This window comes from Lepidothrix coronata, unplaced genomic scaffold, assembly GCF_001604755.1.
Source record: "Lepidothrix coronata isolate B3197 unplaced genomic scaffold, Lepidothrix_coronata-1.0 Scaffold55, whole genome shotgun sequence".
Lineage (NCBI taxonomy): Eukaryota > Metazoa > Chordata > Aves > Passeriformes > Pipridae > Lepidothrix > Lepidothrix coronata.
In genome coordinates, this window is record NW_016690235.1 from 1,128,692 (window position 1) to 1,151,859 (window position 23,168).

A 23,168-nucleotide genomic window follows, 5' to 3' on the forward strand; every position below is an offset into this window, starting at 1 on the left:
CTTACCTTTGCAGGTAGGTGGTGTTGTCCATGTTCCATTTTCTAAGCAAATGCTCCGCAGGGGCCCCTCCAGCATGTACCCACTGTAGCATGAATAGGTGATCATGTCTCCATACTGATAGAAGCTACCACGAATCAGAGCATTCTCTATGTGAGTTGGGGGACCACAAGATATCTCTAAACAAAAGAAATAATCCACAGGTAGGTGAGCTGCAATGCCTGCATGATACAGTTTCTAAACCTGGACACAATGCTGTCCAGGGCAGGAGCCAGAGACACACCTGTGATGATAAATCAGTAAAAGGGTGTCCAGGGACCTGGACAAACTCGAGAAGTGGGCCCATGACAACCCCATGAACTTCAACAAGTCCAAGTGCAAAGCAGTGCACGTGGGTTACACTTTCCCTCACAGACTGAGAGAAGAAGTCATCAAGGGCAATCTTGTGGAGAAGGACTTTGGGGTTCTCATGGATGAAAAGCTGAACATGAGCCAGCAGTGTGCACTTGCAGCCCAGAAAGCCAATTGTATCCCAGGCTGCATAACTAGAGGAGTGGCCAGCAGATCAAGGGAGGTGATTATCTCACTCTACTCCGCCCTTGTGAGACCCCATCTGGAGCAGAGTCCAGGTCTGGGGTCCTCAGCATAAGAAAGACATTGACTTCTTAGAGCGGGTCCAGAGGAGGGCCAAGAAGATGATGAGAGGGATGGAGCATCTCTCCTATGAGGACAGGCTGAGGGTGCTGGGGTTATTCAGCATGGCTAAGAGAAGGCTTCAGAGAGACCTCATTGCAGCCTTCCCGTATCTTAATGAATCATAAAAATGGAGGGAGAGGGACTTTCTGCAAATGCAGATAGATATGGGACAAGGGGCAATGCTTTAAAACTGAAAGAGTGCAGGTTTACAGTAGATGTTAGGAAGAAATTATTTACTCAGAGGGTTGTGAAGCACTGCAACAAGTTGCCCCGAGAAGCTGTGGATGCCTCACCCCTGCAAGTGTTGAAGGCCAGGTTGCACGGGGCCCTGAGCAACCTGATCTAGTGAACAGCACCCTCGCTCATGGCAGGGGAGTTGGAACTAGATGATCTTTAAGGTCCCTTCCAACACAGACCATTCTATGATTCCACATATCTAAACAATATTGCCTGCAAGAAGCCAAAAGACTTTCAGAGGTGCTTGCAAAAGGACATGACGTCTTCTGTCGGTATCAGTAAATAAAATAAAAGGCAGCACCTTCGCTACAACTCTTGTCTTGTCACTCATAATCTCCCAGGAATCATTCTTAGGATATTTATGGTATCCAACAACAAATCCTAGCTCCAGGGCTTGCAAAAGGTAAATTGAGAAGAAATTTACAGAAGGGCCTAGTAGATAGTAGGATGAATGCTCTTGGGGCACCAACCCACACAGATGTACTCTGGATCCTTTTAAAGAAGTAACTCTGTTGCAAAGAAAGAAAACATAACTCTTCCATAGAGCTTCTTAGGTAATCTTTATGTGCCTGGATCTTTCAGAGTGACTCATCTCTCAATAGGGCAATGGCAAACAAAAGCTCTCTTTTTCCAGAATGCCTGCATCTGGGTGGAGAGCTCTGCTGACAGGTCTGTGTTGCCAAGCTCCTGTGTGATACAGCTGTGGTCACAAATTCTCTGGAAAGTACCAACCCCTGCGGAACTGCATGTCTTGTACTTACTTTCACACTTAGCTGTTGCTGGAGTCCAGGTCTCATCAGCATTACAGGTGATCATAGACTGCCCTTTTAGCTGGTAGCCTTCCCTGCACCTGATGGATACATTCTGACCAACATAAAAATCCACCTCGGACAGAAGGGCATTCTCTGGGATTATGAAAGGCACAGGACAAGGGTTTGCTGTTCAAAGAAAGGGCGTGAGGGAAAAGGAGAAGGGAAGAAAAAGGGATGGAAGGAAGAGAACACTTTAGAACAGTTTCTGTGGATTTCAAAACCAAATCATATGAAAAGCAATAGAAATAGAAGGTGTTCCCTTTGTTCCTCTGCAAAAACGGGATGCACACCAACAAATCTCCCAATTTAGGCCAAACCTATTTCTTAAAGTACAAGAATAAATGCTGCTCATGGCTGGTCCAGAACAAAATTACACGGCATTTCCACAAAGATCTGTGAAAGCTGCTTTGATTTACTGCCAGTTTAAAGGAAGAGTAGCCTGTAATACTTACAAATGAAGACCCCTTTTCCATTACAAAGTGAACACATACGTTTACAGAGAGGTAAGGGATTACTCCATCTTCCATCTCTTGTGCACTCTGCTGCAGATTCTCCTTCCAAGCTGTATCCCCTCTCACAGAGATATGTTACTGTACTGCCAACTGTATTGTTTTCATAAATTGCCTTCCCGTTCATCAAGGAAACTGGAACTTTACATCTGGTCTCTGCAAAGACAGAGGTCTCATTAATTCAGCTTGACATTAGACCCGGACTTCCAACAATTCCTAAATTAGTCATACAATATGTTTAAAGCAGCCACAGACTAATAAGTCATGAAGAACATTAAGGGAGAGTTCAGTAGCCCAGGGAAGGAAATGCAGCCAAGCCAGAGAAGGAGCTCCTCCCAGTATGGTGAAAAGCTGCAGTCTTATGTTTTTTCAGGTCAGTAAAATGTGTCAGTGATGGGGAAGAGAAGACACATTTATGGCTTCATACAGGGTCAGTAGGGCAGAACATGTAAAATGTTCTTTCTTGATACTGACAGATAATCCAGAAACCCTACATTACAGAACAATTTCTAGAAACATAATCCCTGGATCATATGTTATGCAAGAATAAGGGAGGAGCTGTTGCTTATCCCAGATCGGAATGCGCAAGGACATGAAACTGAACAGTTACCTTCACACAATGGCAAGGGTTTGCTCCAGCTCCCATTTGCAAGACATGTGATATTCTGGGGCCCAACAAGATGGTATCCGGAGTTGCACATGAAGGTTACATTACTTCTGTATGTGCTTCCTGTAGAAATGGCCTCTGCTTTTTCTACGGAAGGATGCAGCCCACAAGTAATTTCTAGGAGAGAAGAAAACTTTTGGGGTTTATACACACAATGAAGGCTATTCTGTCTGTCAGTTACACACTGTCTGACAGCTCTGTTCACACACTGAATTGATGGAAAGACAGCAAGCAAGAAGCTGTGAACTATTATGTGGAGAAGAGTTATACAATGCCTTCCCTGCTCTTTCTCCTCGGGTTCACACTGAGCAGACATATGAGAATGTGCCCAAATGTATCTGATGCTGTTGCAAGCTCTGAGGTGTTCAATCCAACAGAGCTATGTGGAATATTTCTTCTGAGTAGGCCAGATGCTGCATTTGCGGTCTCCTTTGCTCCCCTACAGTAGAAGATCATCTCAAGATGACATTAGTTAAGAAGGATCTTGACCCCTTGTCCCACACTGTGGAGACCAGGCAAATTCATCAAAGGTGAGAGAGAAGAATGCAAGGGATAGGACTATGATACCACCATGAGAAGATAGAAAATCATTTATTTGTAAAGACTATAATTGGCATTTTATTTATAAGCTGTATGAAATAAGTAATAAATCCTTCTTTCCTTGCTCCCACAATTAGCCATCTTCTATTGCACAGTGATCCAAGATTTGATCCTATGGAGCACAGTCGTGGTCTTCAGAAGTGGCCAGGATATATTAGCTTTGGCATGGCAGGGACAAACATGATGTCCAAGGCTCCGCAGAATACAGTGCAAGACAAGTCAAATACAGCAGGCCTCACTCCCACTCTACTGACCTGAGCACAACTCTATGCCATTTTAATGTGCCAAAAGGAGCTCCCTTCAGATCAGTGAGGAGCTGCCAATGATAACTTCTCTGCTGGCTTTTCTCCTGGCTCCTCCTTTTACAGCTCCCCCCTGCTGCAGGGGAAGACAGAGGAAGCCAGCCAAAGCGCTCTTAAATTTCCTGGACATCATGTTGCGCTGCTTGCTACTTACGGATGCATATAGGGGCAGAAGGGCTCCACTTTTTGTCAACATGGCAAATCCTTCGGCTTGGTCCCTGTAGCTCAAAGCCAGAGTCACAGCTGTAAAAAACTTCACTGCCAAACAGGAACTCCTCTCCCTGAACAGATCCATTTTCTATCGTGTCTGGGGGTCCACATGATACTCCTGTAACGTAAGCAATACTTTCCAATCAAACATAACATACATGGCCTGTCTTGTTCACAGCTTCTCCACAGGTTTTACTCTGAGAAATAGGGAAAGAGCACAGCAGTTGTCTGGTCATTGCCAGATATTTGATACTGAGTAGCAGAACAGAATCGTGCTTGGTGTTTCCAGTTCTTGCTAAACAGAAAATCTATTGTGGCTGTGCTGGCAGGAAGCCTCAAGGAACTGTTGCCACTTTCAGCCAACAGCTGAAGTCCATATAAACATTTATGTAGAAACTCCTATTTTGGCACTGCAGCCAGTGACATCTCACAGAAGTGAAGTACCTTTGAGAATTAATAGAGTTACACTTGAGGATGCTAAGTACCAGTGACTGCTGGCAACTAATGTGTTCAGAGGCCCTCAGTGACCCCAAAAATCATGACCTCAAGCATCAAAACTATTTGAACCTGGAAGCTGTCTGCAGAGCAGACAGCAGGAGCAAGGCAGAAAGGTGATTTCCTTCACACTACTACCTGCACATACCAGTAATTCTGCAACTCTTCCAGGTTGTTAACAGTGGTACTTACCAAAAATTTTTAGGTAAATGCAGACAGTATGAGTTATAAAGCAAAACGTGCATTAGTGTTTTCTGTTGTGTAATATCACCCTTGACCAACATTAAGTGATAAGACTCAGGTGGAACGTACTTCTGCACACCGGCACTGTGCCACTCCAAAGTTTGTCTTCCTGGCAAGTCCGTTCTGCATCACCCTGTGAAAGAAAAGAAAACGCTCAAAGAACAACTTTACTTAGTTAACTCTTTTCTCCCGTCAACTTTAGTATCTAGCAAAGTGAAGAGGTTTTCTCTTCACATGCAACCCATGTAAAGAGAAAGTTAAATGCTACAGCTCAAGTCTACTTGGGTAGAACTTCCTGCAAAGTGATTCTAAATCAAACTTTTGTAGGACCAGTTAGTTTTCTTGTCCTTCTTCCTGAAGTATCATCTTTATTTGTCAGTTTTACCATTCTTGTTCCCAGGCATGTGGCATGATGACAAATTTTCTCCTTCCAGTACTCACAGGAAATCTAACTAGCAATTTTTTCAACAACAGTACAAGCTCGTGTTTTATAAATGTGATGTGATGATTTGAACACATCCCAAGCGCTCATTTGTTAAATTTGCCTATAAATGACATTATTTCTGTTGTTGTATGACTACTGTTGTATGATATCACACCCAATGGATTTTGCTTCACAAAGGAAAAAACAGAACTTCTCTTAAACAGCAGGGAGACAGATTGACACTAGATGGCGAAACTGGAATAGAAAACTTGGAAGAACTTGCTACTGTATGAAAGCACAGGCTTAGTACCTCCAAAAATTACTTGAAACAGCAACTCTACCTTTCTGTCCAAATACCAACACCTCCATCCCTAGTGATATTGCATATTTGGCAAGATAATGAAAAATAACTGCATTGTTAGCTAAGCATTCTCCAAATTCTTCTTATTCTTATATCAAGTGACTGAGTGAATTAACTTCTCAGTGAATTCACATGCGTGAAGTTCTCAATTTATTACTGATGTTATGATAGTACAAAGGAAGCAATATCTTGCATTCTGCTTGGTGCTCACAAAACCAGTGTTAAGACCCAGCCTCTGTCCTAAGAACACCTCACCACCTCATGACTGCCATCACCTGGGGATGGTGGAGGTCATGCTCAGCATTTCTAAATTCACTGCAGCTTTTGAAAACACACCTGAGGCAGCTCTGAACTCGCTAGCCTGAGTCCTGATACCAGGAAAGCAGTGCTCCTCCAGAGCTCAGGTAGGGATAAAAGCCATAATAAAAACACTGGAAAGAACTTTGATTCATTCTCCATCAGGGAATAAAGCTGCCATTAAACTGGAATCTCTTTGATATATCACTTTAATACTATCTAGCAATGTCATAGAACTGAGGGCAGTGGAGTTTATTAGGAGCTTTAAGTCTGAAATGCACAATGCAGCAGACATAATGCTTATGACACTACGAAATGGAAGGAAGAATGCAATTTCACTCTGTCCCAAGAACCAGGTAAATGGAGCAATACATGAGAAATTAACTCTTCCATCACTTATGGTCACAAGCATGTATAATGCTGTATTTGCAGAGGGCTTCCGTTAAAAAAAAAAGCCCAACACTGAAAGATATCTGCTGGACATGTATCCCTGAATAGGATTCTTATATTTGCTTCAATTATACTCTTAAGTCATTCAAGACCATTCCAGTCATACCAGGAGCATTCCACTGGCAATAACAAAACCAGCAGATATCCGGCTTCTGTGCCAGTTAAGGGAACACATCAATGAGGACCAGACAGTCCACAGCCATCATACAGGAACTGAAAATGACAAGGTTTAAAGTGCTGGAGATTTGAGCTTACTTACCTGTAATTCATAGCCAGAGTCACATTTATAAAAAGACACATCTTTGTAATTGTATTTAGTGCCAACCACGAATCCATGTTCTGGAGACTCTGGGGTTCCACAGGACACAGGAATGCAGATATCATCAGAAAATGGTGGCACCCACATACCAGTCTCCTGAAAAATGAATGTAATGAGAATTGTAAAGGCCCCACTTTATATGCTTAAGTCATATATAAATGAAAATGAAAAATTATAGTAGAAGCATCCAATTGCCTTGGGTTACAGATGTGGTTAATGTAATACTATCTATGAAATTCTTAATAAAACTCAGTAATTTAAGTAACGATTTTAAGATGTCAACATAGACTGGATCTTAACCTTGGCAGGAATACTTAGCTTAAGACTTAAAAGATAGAAGGAACAAAAAGTAAAATGCGAAAAAGCAGCTTGGAAAAGCAAGTTCATTTGTAGAAGGTCACCTAATTGCTCAGGGAACACATTAGGAGAAAGAAAACTACATCTGCCTGATTTCAAGTTTTGTATTTCTCTCCTGGCTGAACGTCTAACACCACGACTAAGTGCTTCAGCTGCCTCCCTGACTTGCTAAGGGAAGTCTGATACCTAAATAAATACTTGTCAAAGATACCTACTCCTACTTCCAGAGATGTTTGAAACAAACAGATCTTCCCCAAAATAAGGGGAAAACCTTTCCTTGTGAAGTGCTTATTCTGCAAAAACACGCATGCTTAGCTCTTCTCATTTAAGCATACTTACTGACTTTAAAAGTCTATTTACAAGCTTAAGACAAAGTTGTCCGCAACTAATGTAACAAGAGATTAACAGTGGAACTGATGAGAATGTTTGTTCTTTAGCATACAGAGGATTCAAGTTTCTACAGGTGTGCAGTGGATTAAAATGTGTGTTGCCTGGTAGTCTGAAGAAAAAGTGCTCTGTATACAATCCTCAAAATACATTAGAAATCTTAGACGTAATTTTTTAAAATGGCAGACATGATTTAATGCCTGAAATGTGATAACATAAATGCTTTACAAGAGGACAGCATTAGCTTTTGATAGAAGAAGAAATCATTAATTTCTAGTTTTGAGGGTTTATGCATAGAAAACTAATAATTGTTCTTACTGGGCAACAAGTAAGCATATTATATTTTGCAGGATACGCTTTGAATTTTTTTGTTGTGTCCAATTAAAGGCCAAAAGGTTACAACAGTATAAGAAGGACTCCTAATTCAATAAAGCCATCAAAATAAAACAGTGCTAAAAAAACTATACCTTGCATGTAGATGTGCTTGCTCCCACCAGAACATAGCCTTCTACACATGACAAAGTGATGCTTGTGTTCACAGTGAAGTTGTTCCCAAGTACCATTACATTAGTGATATTTCCTGGCAGGGGACACTTCCTGGGCCAACAGGAAATACTTTGAGAAGACCACTGTCCATCTTCCTGGCAAATGCATACATCCACCTCTGTCACCATTGTGTAGCCTTCCAGGCATCTGCAACACAGCATGAAGACTTGACCACAGAGACACAGCTAGGAATGAGCTAACCCATAAATTAGAAAGTCAGGACTGTAATTTTTCAGCATTAGTTGTTAATAAGCATACCTTGAGATTTCTCTATTATTTCAAGGTAAGCCTGTAAGGATCATGTCTGTACTGGGTTCATTCTGTTGCAAGAGCTGGAGACTTTAGACTTAATCTCCGGTTGATTCATGCTGCTGCAGCATCACAACGGGAAGTGAGCCTGTGGCTTTAGTGCTTGAAGGGTACTGAATGCCTTAGTACAGCTCCTACACTGCCCCTCCTTTTGCATGGAGGGTCTTTGGTGAGCTAAACAGTATGTGGGAACACCATGTAATTCTAAAGATGATCTCACTTTCTTCCAAGAACAAACCAATCCTCAGGCTGACGACAGGTCATTTATTTAGACATTTAAGGCTGATTTGTTCTATTCCACATGGTGTTTTACCAAGAGCTATCACAAGTGGGTACACTTGTAGAATGACAGTGACAAGTAACCCATTCACCTCGTCAAAGCTTCATAGAAATAACTGATACTGTTAAATTCATCCACTTGCCATCTCCTAGTTCTGTCCCATTCCATTATTTGTTTTTTCTGTCAGAAAACCATCTTTCTTCTGATAAGGCATTCCTCCTGTTGGAGGAAAGAGCTCTGCAGCATACACACTTCAGGACATTAACCAAAAAACCCTCACTCTTGTATCTGACAAAGGACTGCTGACAGCAGTATCTGACTTGCTGACAGCACAGTGTTGCAGCACAGAAAATGGGAAAAGAGAGAGATGAGCCCATATGTATTACAACAGGCACCTGAAACAGAAGGAAAGCATGAATACAGTGCCAAAAGGGGAGAAAAATTGCATACTCTGCTGGCTGTTGCTGTTACCTGCTAACAAAACCTGTATGTTGAGACCAGTGTTTCAGAGGAGAAGAAGAGGAAAGCAAATGGGAAATTAAAGTCAGTGGAGAAGTGCAGCTCAACAGGCTGAAATACCTTTCTGGAGTTTTCACAAGTCATCCAAATAATATTTCATAGAGTGCATGGGAACATAAGATTTGTCAATATGAGCATGTGAAAACTTGCACTAACTGAGGATACATTAACCTTTCATCTCCATTCCTTCAGCGACTTTTTATGAAAACAGAATAGCAGCATCATCCTTACCTGTACTGGACCTTACTCCCATAGGTGTAAGTGTTCCCAAGAATCTCTGCATTTGGGACAGGTGGTGGTGGGCCACAACTTAACAGCTCACAGCTTGGGTATGGCTTCTTCCATACACCAGTCTCCACACAAGTCAGTTCCGGACTCCCCTTCATGATAAAACCTGTCAAGCAGGTATAGATGATGGTGTTCTCATCTTCAGAGCTGCTCCCATTGATAAATGTGTTGGGGATGACGGGTGGAGAGCCGCAGGAAATCTGCCCACAGCGAGGAAACCCAGAACTCCACTTGCCAGGTGCCTCACAGGTGACTTCTGAAGGCCCCAGCAGTTTGAAGCCCTCCAGGCATTGAAACTGAGCACTTATCCCACAGCTGAAATCTGTACCAAGAACGACCCCATTCTGAATCTGTGGTGTAGGACACAGGCAGGGTAGGCAAGATGGAAGGCTTCCACTCCAGGAACCATTGGACAGACATTGCCGTAAAGGATTGCCATGCAGCTCATAACTGGGGAAGCACACATACTGGACAAATTGCCCATAGGTAAAGCCTGAGCCATTCAGAAAGCCATGGGAGATGTCTTCAGGGGGTCCACAAATAACTGGTTCACAGTGTGGAGCTTCTGAATTCCAAGTACCATCACTCTGGCAGGTAAGCGTAGACACTCCTTGCAGGCTATATCCTTCATTGCAGCGATAGTGCACTTCTTTCTTAAAGCTAAAATCTGAGCCAATAGTTCTTCCATTGGGAAGAGGCAGCAGCATGGGGCAGGTTACAGCTCTGCAAACTGGAGTGATTCCACTCCAGCTTCCATTTGCAAGGCAGACTCTACTCCTGTCCCCATCTAACAGGAAACCTTCATTGCAGCTATACTCTGTGTGTTTCTGGAATGTGTACTCCTCTCCAGTCACCTGACCATTTTCCAAAACTGGTGGTGGGCTGCAGGAAACAGGAATGCAGATCGGTTCATTGCCATCCCATTTCTGGTTCTCTTGGCATCTCCTCTCTGTGGGGCCATTTAACTGGTAACCAGGATCACACTCATAGTAGACAACACTACCATATGTGTAGTTTCCCCCTCTTATCTTCCCGTTCATAAGCTGGGCAGGTGAATTGCACGTTATTGCTTTGCAGTACGGAGCAGTGTTACTCCACTGCCGACTTGGCAAACACAGTCGTGTGTCAGAGCCAATGAGTGTGAATCCTGGCCTACAGCTATATTGCACGGCACTGCCGAGCGTGTTCTCAGTGACATGTAAAAAACCATTCTCTGGGGGTGACAACAAGGTGCACTCTATTGAAACACAGGCGGGGGCAGTACCGTTCCAAGCCCCATCTTCTTGGCAAGCTAGAACAGGGTTTCCTAGCAGCTCGTAGCCAGAGTAACATGTGTATAAAATGACAGTTCCAAATAAGAAAGTGGTGAGCTGCATTGCACTGTCCTCCTTCAAGGAACTTTGGAAGTCTTTCAAATTGTCAGCCAACAACGTAAGAGAAAGGGAGGGACTCTCTGTAACACCCTCCTGGTCAGAACGTCTTTCCCCATGTTTCAGCTGCACGTACTCCCCAAAGTCAATGTGAGGAGGTAGGCCACAGTCTGTTGGAAGGCAGGCTGGTGTGGAGCTAGACCAGCCCGATTCTTCACAAGTCTGCATGGCAAGGCCAGACAGCTGGAAGCCTGGCACACAGCTGTAAATGACCATGGCCCCGTAGCTATAATCTGCACCCTCCACAAAACCATTCTCAATGGGCTGAGGGGGTTGGCAATTTATGGCTTTGCAAGAGGGAACCTCTGTACTCCACTCTCCTGTTTCTAGGCACCTCAGCGTTTCCTCCCCTTGGAGCTGGAAACCTCTGTCACAGAAATACCTAACCGTCTGCCCATAATGGAAGTTTGTGAATGAATATTTGCCATTGAGGATCTTCTTAGGCCTTGGGCATTGAATAGGTTTGCAAACTGGCCTTCCTCCAAGCCACTGTCCATCTTCTCCGCAGAGGACAGTTGTGTTCCCTAGCAATTCAAAGCCTGGTTTACATGTATAGAGGGCTGTGCTTAGGAAGGTGAGGCCCTGCACATCAACTATGCCGTTCTGAATTTCTTCTGGCTGGGGGCACTCCACAGGAATACATTCTGGCAAAGGCAAGCTCCATGAGCCATCAGCCTGGCATCTGATGGTGGACTCACCCTTCAGTAAAAACCCATCCACACAGATGTATTTCACAGTGCTACCAAAATGAAGGGATGAAGTCAAGGGGTCACCAAAGGGGATATAGGGAGGTGCAGAACACTGTACAACCTTGCAGAAGGGAAAGGAATCATTCCACTGCTGGGAGGGCAAGCATTTTAGTACAGAGGAGCCATGCAAAACATAACCTTCCTTGCAGGAGAACTGTATAACACCGACTTGGTAGGTCACTTCCCTCAAGACCAGCTGATTTTCTGCCAAGGGTGGTTCTGGACATTTTGTTGGCACACACTTGGGGCTTCGCTTTTTGCTCCATTTCCCAGACTTCTGACATGTCCAGGAAACATCTCCAATCAGCTCATAGCCTTCATCACAGAAAAACTCTACTTTGGAGCCCATATCAAAAGTTTCTCCCTTGGAGTAGCCATGCTGGATGGGTGGTGGTTTTCCACAGCTGAGGGGAGCACAGTAAGGAGGTGACTCACTGTACCACTGCCGATTTGCTTGGCAGATAAACACTGAGCTCCCAACCATCTGGTAACCAGACTCACACTGATAATTTGCCTGATTCTCAAAGAAGTGTCCAGTTGTTTCCTGCAAAACAGACAAGACAGGGACACGTCTGAAATGAAGACATAAGATTATGGCAACAGAAGACTGATTTAATTTCTTGTGTTCTCCTGGTCTAGCTTCTAGCTGAATCCTTGGCAGCCGTAAAGGATGTCTGAAAAGGAATGAAAGCAAATAACTGACAAAGAATGTCTCACCTCAAATGATGCACTCTGCTGTCAGGAAATCTGAGAGCACTACCAGAAGAAAACAGAAAATTCAAGGCTTAAAAAGCAAAAGCTAGAAAATAATTCCCCTGCTTTCTCCCTTCCTGACCCATGAAGCCAAAAAATGTGTGGACAGGAAGATGGAAAAGAAATGGGTCAGGAGAAGCTGCCATGAAATGGCCTATTGTTGTCATGATTCTTTAGCTTACAGCTGTACCTAAGGTTGGAGCCCTCAAATGTACAGCTACAAGGAGACGTTTATAAATGCCATACACGCAGGTGCAGGGCCTTCAGCAGGCAGCTGAGGAGCACCTCAAAGATGCAGGCTGAGCTCTGACTGAGGTATTAAAAAATGTCTCTAATTGTAAAAAATATATGAAGGAGTGATCCTACATAAGGAAGACAAAACAGAATGATATGCATTAATTAGAGGACATATCTCTGTGGGAGTCTGAACAGAAATTGTTGCTATTACTACTGGGAACCCACATAGGAACCGGGATGCCAATTGCTCCCCTTCCAACTTTTAGCAAATCTGGTAGTTAGATTTAAGGAAGGATGAGGGATGTTCAGTAGAAAAATGATTCAAAAATTCAAAGTTCAATCTTTATAATAGTGTTTTTGATCTTCCTTACCACAATATTATCCTTGTATATCAAAGCAAAACACAGGTTAAGCAGTTGTTACTGGTTTGGGCTGCCACAAGGAGATTTTTAACTTCAGGCATTGTTGCAATGTAATTTGATAAGGAAAGGGAAATTCTGACTTCAGTAAAGAAGTATTCTCACATTGAAAGATGAGAAATCCCAAGGTGATTTATCTATTGCAAATCAGACTTTTTTCATAGCAGTTAAAAGAGCAAGGCTTGTGAACTGGCAACAGTTCAAGTGCCTCTAGAAGGTACTGGAAAGCTACCCGTGAACCAAATAAATGAAGAATAAGACATTAAGGAAATCAATTGAATGTCACAGGGGATCTTGAGTCTCCTAACTGAAATCTCACTTTATTACAGGATTCTCACGGAAGTCTCCATGTTTTTCAGATATGATTCTGCTGCAAATCCACCCACTTTCCCCCGTTTTTATTCCATTCATTTATGTGCTTCCTCAATTTTATAATGAGAGCAAAACAGAAAAAAGAAAACCTCAACAGCAGCAGTTGTGAAAGTGTATTCAGTGTATTCAGTTTGCCATGGTACCAGGCAGATGAAAAAACTCATTCTGTACCTTAACAAAGCCATTCTCAAGCTGCGGTGGTTCTCCACAGGACACTGGGTGGCATGTGGGCAAAGTGCCACTCCAGTTGCCAGTGGCCTCACAGGTCCGCTTCTTCTCTCCCTTGATGTAGAACCCCTTGTTGCAGCTGTAAGCCACCACTGCTCCAAAACTGTAGTTGGACCCACTGGCATAACCATTGGTAATGTGGGGAGGCTCTCCGCAACGAACGGGGATGCACTGGATGCTCAGAGGAGAAGGATTCCACTGGCCCCCTCGAAGACATTCGATCTTCGCCGAAGTGTTCAGAACAAAGCCTTCCATGCACTTGAAGCTCACGATGGAGCCAGCAGCAAACTTGGCTTTACTAATGGACTCTAGGATGCTATATGAGACGGTGGATGGCTTTTCACAGAAATCAGCTATGCAGTGGGGCATGTCCCTGCCCTCTGGAGGCACCCACTTCCCTTCTGCATTGCAGAGCAGCTGAGAGTTGTCAGCCAGGCTGTAACCATCCAAGCAGAAGTAATAAGCTATGTCACCAAAGAGGCGGTGGCCACTCTCTGGTGATGCATTTTCCACATGGGGTGGTTCATCACAGGATACTGCCAAGCACTGCTGGTGGCTCACACTCCACTTGCCGCTGGCTAAGCACTCTATGGTTGCAGGGCCAACTAATGTGTAACTGTGGATAGGAAGTAAAAAAGACAAACATTGTCAAACACTACTTATGGTTTCCTGAAGCCCCTGCAGTATGAGCTTGTTTGCTAGCACCCCAGAAGAACAGGATCCTTTAAAAAAGCTATGATCAACTTCAAAAGGAAAATCTTAAAACCCACATATCTATGAGTGAGATATCACAACGATGGATATCATGGCACACCTTGTATATATTGCTTCTCTCTCATCTGTCCACATGATTACCATTTCTGAACTTCCATTTAGGTTGGAACTACCATAAAAACCCTAGCATTGTGCTGCAACAGTCCATACAATCCTCAAAGAAATAATCCTACCAAGAAATTACTCCTGTTTAGCAAAACTGAATGGAGAAGAAAGAGATCAAAAGCCCATAAAGGCCTTTTGGGTTCCTGTACCAGCCCTATCAATCTATTATCACACTTGTCAGCAAAGAGAAGCCCTTCAGTGAGTTACCCAGAGATACTCTTTCCAATAATACACAAGGGAATTGCATAATAGCTTCTTCCTAAAAACTCACTGTAAAAATTGTAATAAAAGTTAATTAAAAAATTAATGCTGAGTAGGAAAAACCTCATCTTTTACAATGAAATTCTATTACATGAATATTGTTAGTGTAGTAGTTCTCTAATCTGTCTCTGGGAGGCAGTGACAGGCCTTACTCCACACTCCTCATCAGAGCACTTAAAACTGTTGCTTAAACGTGCACCAGGCAATAGTGTAGTACCTTTGACAGCTATTTCCTTTAGTTTTGAGATCTCTGTGGTGTGCTTTCACAGAAAGCAAAGAAACAATAACTACTGCAGTGCTCCCAGTGACTTTCCAACTGCAGGCTGGAAACTAGTTGTCCAGATTTTGGTGGCAACATCTGTAAAAGCAGTTTGTCTTGTTCGCAGGATTTGTTTTCCACACCTCATGACTGGACTCTGGAAAAAGAGCCTACTATATGCCAATGTTTAATATGATCCACTGTCACAGACAGACAGCTGTGATAGTCCTTAAATGCTGCTATCCTATCCCATTTAAAATGCTTCCACAGGAAAGAGAAGCAGCTTTTAAAACCATAATACAGGCTAGAAAACAGAATAAGGATACTTTGCTTCAATTATCACAGAATATTCTGAGTTGGAAGGGACGCACAAGGATCATCGAGTCTAACTCTTAAGTGAATGGCCCATACAGGGATTGAACCCACAACCTTGGTGTTATTAACACCATGCTCTAACCAACTGAGCTTATCTCAGGGTATATGTTTCAAATAATACCGCAAAACAAATTTATAAGAAAAATGCTGGCTTGTCAATATAACCTTTAACACCAAGAAGGAGTAGAAAATCCTCCAGTCACTTCAGGCTTAAAAAGTTCTGCATACGTGACCTGCCTTTGAGGCAGAGCAGTTTCAGGAAATTTAGTGGAACTGCTCACAAGCTGTAAAGATAACCACGTACAAAGGTTCTTGCAAGATCAGAGTCCAGCAGTACATTCATCCTCAATATCATCAAAATTGAGCCTCATCATTGATGATATGGTCTGAAAAGGTCACTACACCGAGTAGATAGAAATAAATGAAAAACAGTGCACCTCAATAAAAAAGGAGTCATAATTTTAAGGAAGCAGAATTTTAGAACACCACAACAAATAGTTGTTAAACTGCACCACTGCACCAAACAGTGATCTTACAGCCTAATGAGACATAAGGGACTTCTTATGATCAGGGCCTTGGGTTTACCAAAGAAGTACTAGTTCTGTAGTATCTCCAAGGAAAAGAGCTTCCTAGTGAATTGATCTATCATTCCCCATGACCACTCTCCATTTTCCTCTTCCAGAGTGTATTCAGCTACCCTGAAACAACTTTAAAAAAAATCATACCAACTTGACAGCCCTCAAAAAAAAAATCTCCATCACATTTAACTTCCAGAAAGTTAAGACAGAAGTAGTAAAAATGAATTAGTATGCGGTTATACAGGATTTGTGAAACAGTGCACCAGTTTTACTTGTCCTGACTCTTAGTAGTGCTAATCTACATACCCTTCCTTACACGTGTAAGAGACCGTGTTTCCGAAAGTAAAGTTATCTCCGTTGATGACCGCATCTTTGATGGCAGGAGGGGATCCACAAGACACAATGTTGCAAGCTGGTGGTGTGCTGTTCCAGTTCCCTGAAGATGCACAGACAAGTACAGAAGGCCCCTGAAGGCTGAGACACAAAGATCATTATTAAGGCTGCCATTTCATTCCAAGTGAGGAACAGAGAGCAAGAGAGGTGTTTTGCTTCCTGGCCCCAGTGAAACCAAGGGGCCTCTCTCACTGACTTCAGCAGAGGCCAGAATCTCACCCTCTGTTTATGAAAAAGCACTCTGACGCTTTTAAAAAAAAGCTTGTCTCCAGATTACTTTGAAGAGAAAGCTGGTGGATTTTGTGTGGGCCATCAATGTTCTGTGCAGACATACATAAGTCTTGCTGTAGCTTTCCCCATCTTTGAGCACAAAAGAAATAAATATTTGTTTTATCCGAAAAATTTACCTGTATGCCATCAGCACCATACCAGGCTTTAAACTTACAACTAGGCCTCCATCTGAGACCCTGTTCACTCAAGGACTTATATCACTATCTTCACCCAGAAGACCAAAAGAAACTCCAGCTCAGATTTGTTCAAAAAACCCCAAACCTTCAGGAGGTAAAGGATTTTGCTTGAGTGAATGGCCACAACATTTGAAGTTGATAGTCTTTTTTTGTTTCCTTAGCTGAGGAAATAGCAATGCATTGGTTCAAGAGGTGTGATGCAGCTGTCTGAACAGAGGTGTGCAACACCACTCTGAGATGTCCTGGGTGAAACCCTGGGCCTCCAACTGCTACGTCAGCTGGCTATGGGTTCCTCATAGGTCCCGCATCATACCAGGGAGCCCTTCACAGGAGTGTCTGATTCCCTACAGGTTGGTCTCAAATGGTATTAGACCCCCATGTTTAGTTGACTGAAATCACAGAATCACAGAATATGCTGAGTTAGAAGGGCTCCCTTCTAACATGACTTAACCAACTCTTAACCCTGCACAGGACCACCCCAAGAGTCACACCATGTATCTGACGTATCATCCAAACAATTCTTGAACTCTGTCAGGCTTGGTGCTGTGACCACTTCCCTGGGGAGCCTCTTCCAGGGCTCAACCACCCTCTGGGTGAAGAACCCTTTTCCAATATCCAACCTAAACCTCCCCTGACACAACTTCAGGCCATTCCCTCGGGTTTTGTCACTGGCCACCACTGGGAAGAGATCAGTGCCTGTGCCTCTTCTTCCCCTCATGAGGAAGTTGTAAACTGTGATGAGGTCTCCTTTCAGTCTCCTCTTCTCCAGGATGAACAGTTAATGGAAAAGAGCAACACTGACCTGTGTGACCCTTACAGCTTTGGCATAGGTCCTTGTCAGGGAAGTGGGCTCTGCCTACCTGTGGCAATATGTTTAAGACTGAAAACACCTAAGAGGTGCGTGAAGGAAGAGACATACAGAAATAACGCATAAGACAGACACTGTCTGGGAGGGCTTCCTCTGGAATGGTGACCACAGTAGAGAAGACCTCTCTCATCAAGCTGTGTTAGACAGGTAAAGGAAAAGAGTCAAAACTGATGTGGTATTTTCTTCCTATATGTCCAAAGTCCACAGTCAAAAAACCTCTTTCGTATTGTTAAAAACACTGCCTGGTTTAGAGGGATACAGATAAGCTCACAATGTGAATCTGTGACAACACTACACTCAACTGCAGCTGAGGAATCCATTTGTTTTAACATGATTAAAACATTCGCTGAAAGAACACACCTCACCTACCTGCCTGCATCAGGACAAGGAAATGTTTGCAGCAGGAAAGCACAGAAAAAATCAAACCTAAACAGGTTTGTGTGAGACCACTTTTGTCAGGGTGTATCTGCTAGAGGTACAAGAAGATATCAGGCGAGGTAGAAACCCATACTTAAGAGTCACATCCTTGGATATAGCATTACTGTATTAATTTTTAATTGCAGCATATTAAAAAAGTGTTTCCAATATAACTGCTTACAAATGTAAAACAGAATAAAAGCCTAGAATAAATTACTACTACTAAGAGTTCAAGGAGTGAATTAGTAGCTTCCAGAAGGTTCCTTCATAAAAGGCATTGTAAAAGAATATAAAAAATAATATTGGATGTGCACTACAGCTGTAGGGGTATGATGATCTTTAAAGACAAATGAGAACTTTCAAGAATTATGACAACTATTTTTCTGAATATTCAAAATATTTTTCTGAGCTTGATGATAAAATGCAAGCATCACATATATATGTATATAGCAATTCCTGAGTGACTTTTCTGAACTGCACCAATTCAGGATAAAATACAGAAAGTACCTTCAAGATATAAAGAAGTCTTTTTCAATTCTGTTTTAGTATTTTATCTTCCTGAGCAATTCCAGTTTTGTCTCTCTCAGACATAAGGTAGAGCTTCTTGCAAGCATGCTGCCTGAATATGGCTCAGGAATGTTCCTGCATTTACCTGTATCCATTGTCACAGGTGTATGACACAGAGGAAAGGTAGGCTGTGCCACTGAGAATGTATTTTCCATTGCTGATATCCTGGGGACTAGGGCACGTCACCATTTCACAGGAGGGGGGAGGATGATTCCAAACGCCACTAGCAAGGCACAGAATTTCCTTCTCACCCACTAAGTTGTACCCATCATTGCATCTGAGTTAGGAAAAAAAAAAGTGCTATCAAACACAGAGCCTTTTATGCACAACATTATCAGTCATTCCTTTTCTTTCTTCATCCACACCTGCATAAACCACCTTGCTCCGCAGGACATAGAAAAGTGGTACTAGAGTAAACATTTAGCTCTGCTAATGAACAGGCACAGCTATAAACAAATGTCTTTCTATTACTTTAATCCCATCTTGCTCCTCTCCTTCATTTTGATCCTTCTCTCAATTCAGCCATACTCGTATTTGCTGCCACATTCTCAATCAGTTATTAACACAGCACTTCAAACATAGTGAATTCCTACCTGTACACCACTTTACTGTGGTATGTAAAATTTGAGCCGAAAATGGCACTGTTCTCTGGAATAACTGGAGCACCACAGGATATAGCTTTAAAAAGATGGGAATACAAGACAGGTTGATACAATACAAGTACAAAAGAACAGAAAATCAGGATCTGCTTTGTTTTCCCTAAGTAGGTTTGAAGAGGCGTAAAGCCCTAGGCAACACTGAGTTCTTGATTAAGCTATAAACGACATTTAGGACTCTTTATCTGACTTCACCTTACTGAGAGATTGAACTAATTGGAAGCAGCTAGTTATAACTGCTTTACAAATCATATGCTTGACTCTCAAGAGGACTCCATATCCACCCCTCTCTATTGACAAAGTAACCAATTGGGTTTGTTTGGGTTTTTTTTTTGACATAGTCTCTGTCACCTCTTCATTTTACCCTATTGCTTTACCTCATTTATTCTGGTTTTCTAAAAAAACAATTTCTGCAATTACACCATGAATATGTACATGCACCATCCTGTCCTTTCTGAATGCTTTTTATCCACTGAAAAACAGGTAATGATCTTTAAGTCATGAAGTTCCCTCAAGTTCCTTGAAAATGGGAGGCTGGGTGGAGAAGAAATATATTTTTAACACTTGCATTAAAATGAGTCTATAACTTTGTCACAATGGTGAATCTGCATAAGAGAGTACCACTACAAATATGACAACTGTGCTTACACCTCTTAAGACAACAGAGACTTCAACACTGAGACCCCGATCCGCTAAGACAGGGTTTCTCATAAGCTGCCATGGTCTCTAAAGGCTCTACACAACTACTTTCCCTCTTACATCTTTCTAAAGAGTCACATTACAATATGCATTCTCCCCAGGAACTACACCTTCACAATATGGTATTGGGTGGCTCCACTCTCCGGACTCCAGGCACGTAAGTTTTGTCACCCCTGTCAGCTGAAATCCTTCTTTGCAGGAAAACGTTACTTCACTGCCAACACTGTGAGTGTCCCCATATAAATGGCCATGCTCTGGATTTCCTGGATTATGGCACTTTATTGGTTCTGAGGAAGAGAGAAACTATGATTAATATAACTGTGTCAGGTTTTATAAACAAATTGCAGGAGATATCCTTGGGAATTTTCTAAAAGTAGGAAGGCAAAGCACATGGAAAACACTCATAAGTAGTTTACAGCCTTACCAGCTTTTCTCTGTTCTATATGTAAGTGACAAACACTGAAGACTCATGCAAGTAAGCTGATCTTGACATGGAAGAGCACTCTGTAACTCAGTTTGCATTCATTGTTAGAAGCAAACACATCTCACAGCAATTTTTCCCTCTGCGAGGGAAAGCCCATTTCAGCATGTCCATTTCTAAACAAGAAATCAGCTCAGCTACCTTTTACTTCAACCCATGCCACTGTCTTGTTGTCTTCATCCAAATTATCTTGTTTAATATTTTCACAAGCAGCTCTAGACCTACTCAGATGCCTGTATTAAAACATTTCTTCACTGCACAGGTCTGCTCTTGAGAAGTGACACATTGTGGCCTTCCCAGGTCTTGTGCTCCATGTGCAAGAACATTTAGCAGGTGTGTATGTCTTGGAGCAGAATCCCAGTGACATCTCTGTCTGTATGGAGAGATGAGTTCTCAAAAAAACAAAAGGAGACACTTCATCATAGCCTCATCCAGTACAAAGTGACCTGGACATGAGAGCATGTCCTAGACATCAATTACTGGCAACTGTCTTCCATAGTGGGAGGCAGGATACTGGCCTATACAGAACCTTGGAAAGGTTAGCCTGACGTTTTTCTTTCCCATACCTGCACACTTTTTACCATCTCCTGTGTAAGGAGGGATGCAAGTGCAAATATAGGATCCATTTGTGTTGAGACAAGATGCATGTTCGTCGCAGTCTGATCCAACAGCGCATTCATCAACATCTAAAAAAAACCCCAAAACAAACCCACAACAAAAAAGATGTGTGTTACTTGTAATAAGTATTTGCTTTAAATTTGTCTCACTATCAAAAGGAATTAATTTAGCATAATTAAAAATCATTCATACTGCAATCACATTTTTTATCCATTGGTAAAAAGATTTAATATTTAAATAAATATTTATAACTTACTATAGTTACATTATAACTTTAATTATAACTTACTATACAGTATCATCAAACATGAGAAAATCAAAGATAAAACTTATTAACTTTCAGTAAGCACTTCCACAAAAAGTATCTAGTTTCCAAACTGCAAAAGAACAGGTATTGTAACTATTGTTACTAGTAGTCTGGACAGACACTATGAGGGAGGATTTCTGCATTAAACACTTGCTTGGGAAATCCTGTATATATCAACATTCTGAACAAAAAATATTAGAGCTCCATCTTTGCTGAAGAGCATTGCATTAGACTAGGCATAAGAAGTGCCGGCAGTTGCCAGAAAAGTTAAAATGAGTTCAAAATATATTAGTTATTATAAATAATTATTTACATGATAGTAGTAGCCTAAAAATGACAATTGATGATTAATGATCCATGTGGTTTGATATGGTACAGAAAAAAACCCCAAATCAAAACAAAACCAACAACCAAAAAAAACCTCTCTCCAGAATACCTCACATCAGCTTTTGATCTTAACTGTAAAGAAACGTCCTTAGTATGTAAACTATGTAAACATTGGGTCAACATTGCAAAGAGTCAGTTTCAAAGTATCTAACTGAAAAGTGCTGGCAATAGGGATTACTGTTTATATATATGAGACTGCTAGAACAACTCTTCATCTACATGACCTGCTAGAGGACACCTGTTGATATAAGTATACCATGCAGTCATACAGCCCGGGTTCTTTGCCAATTTGCAGCAAAAACAGGCAACTTGGTTAAAAAAGCGGCACAATTGCTGAATTGGTGTGTTTATTCTTTACTGCTGAATGAGTCTGACCAGCATGAAAAGAGCACAACAATGTTCTGAAAAGAAAAGGAGTTTCTTTCTGATATGCAGGATGACAACTGCACATTAATATCAATTGCCAATTACACAAGCACCAGGAGAATGCAAAGTGCTACTACAGCAGAACTGGAATGACTGCTTCTTCTGTAATGTCTTCTAAGGCAATGAAGTAGAAATACACTGTGAATCAGACCCATAACAGAGCAAAAGGAATGCTCCAGGGCATAGGTGTACTAGGCTTCGTTAGCACCTGCCTAAAGTGTGAATCAGAAGGGTAAAAGTGTGGATCAGGGTGCCAAAGCCACTCTTGTTTTCATTTTCTCATTATGCTTTATGAGAGATAAGGCAAGCTGGAAGGTGGGGCACAGGCCTTTTCCTTCTGAACATGGTGCCTCCTACTGCACAGAGGCTGAACTATTCTGACAGCCCTGTGGCACCTGATCTGAACTTGCTCTTCATTAGGCCCTGGGATAAAGTGAAAAGGAGAAAAGCAGAGAGGAACAACAGTCTGGATGATCTATTTGCAAGTTCTGAAGGAGTGCCAGTGGACAGGATGCTATGAAACCAGATGGAACCTACTCCAAAGTGAATTTTGACAGAATAAACCCTGTTGACATTTTTCTTTCTCTTGTCAAGACTGAAAAAATTAGGTGCTATACCTAAACAGAGGGGCCTCTGGTGGTCTAGTGGTTAGGGTGCAGGACTCTCACCGCTGCGACCCGGGTTCGATTCCCGGCCCCCCGGGCAGATGGAGCTCGTCAGCCCTGTGAGGCAATCCATCTAAGAGAAGGTCACTCTAAACAAACCTACGTCCTGGGGACCTCACTGCCACTGTCCAAGTTTGCTTGGCCCCGGCAGATGAACCTCAGGATTAAAGGGTGGGCTCAGTTCAGCGCACGCTGTGTCTCACCTAAAAAAAAAATCCACTGCGCAGGCTCGAAGGGTTAATGACCTTTCCCAAATCTTCGCTAGCGAAGACTGGCCATTATTATACCTAAACAGAATTAAGTCAAATCAAACACACATTTGATTTTTTACTGTGGCTTTTCACACAGACTTTTACTGTGCAACTCCCATCT

The 23,168-nt window shown here is 42.3% G+C and overlaps 1 protein-coding gene across 1 annotated transcript in view; it reads right to left on the minus strand.

The window, feature by feature from the left end:
* Positions 1 to 23,168, minus strand: part of SVEP1 (sushi, von Willebrand factor type A, EGF and pentraxin domain containing 1) — a 123,153-nt gene that overhangs the window by 14,925 nt on the left and 85,060 nt on the right. The window contains exons 32-46 of the mRNA XM_017816355.1: positions 20,960 to 21,079; positions 20,023 to 20,199; positions 19,151 to 19,235; positions 18,643 to 18,834; positions 16,152 to 16,319; positions 13,437 to 14,109; positions 9,249 to 12,028; positions 7,831 to 8,056; positions 6,560 to 6,715; positions 4,838 to 4,901; positions 3,975 to 4,148; positions 2,862 to 3,035; positions 2,234 to 2,407; positions 1,692 to 1,868; positions 6 to 176 (exon numbers count right to left, since the gene is read on the minus strand). Of these exons, the coding sequence (XP_017671844.1) occupies positions 6 to 176; positions 1,692 to 1,868; positions 2,234 to 2,407; positions 2,862 to 3,035; positions 3,975 to 4,148; positions 4,838 to 4,901; positions 6,560 to 6,715; positions 7,831 to 8,056; positions 9,249 to 12,028; positions 13,437 to 14,109; positions 16,152 to 16,319; positions 18,643 to 18,834; positions 19,151 to 19,235; positions 20,023 to 20,199; positions 20,960 to 21,079 (5,511 nt within the window). The remainder of the gene's footprint in view (positions 1 to 5; positions 177 to 1,691; positions 1,869 to 2,233; positions 2,408 to 2,861; positions 3,036 to 3,974; positions 4,149 to 4,837; positions 4,902 to 6,559; positions 6,716 to 7,830; positions 8,057 to 9,248; positions 12,029 to 13,436; positions 14,110 to 16,151; positions 16,320 to 18,642; positions 18,835 to 19,150; positions 19,236 to 20,022; positions 20,200 to 20,959; positions 21,080 to 23,168) is intronic.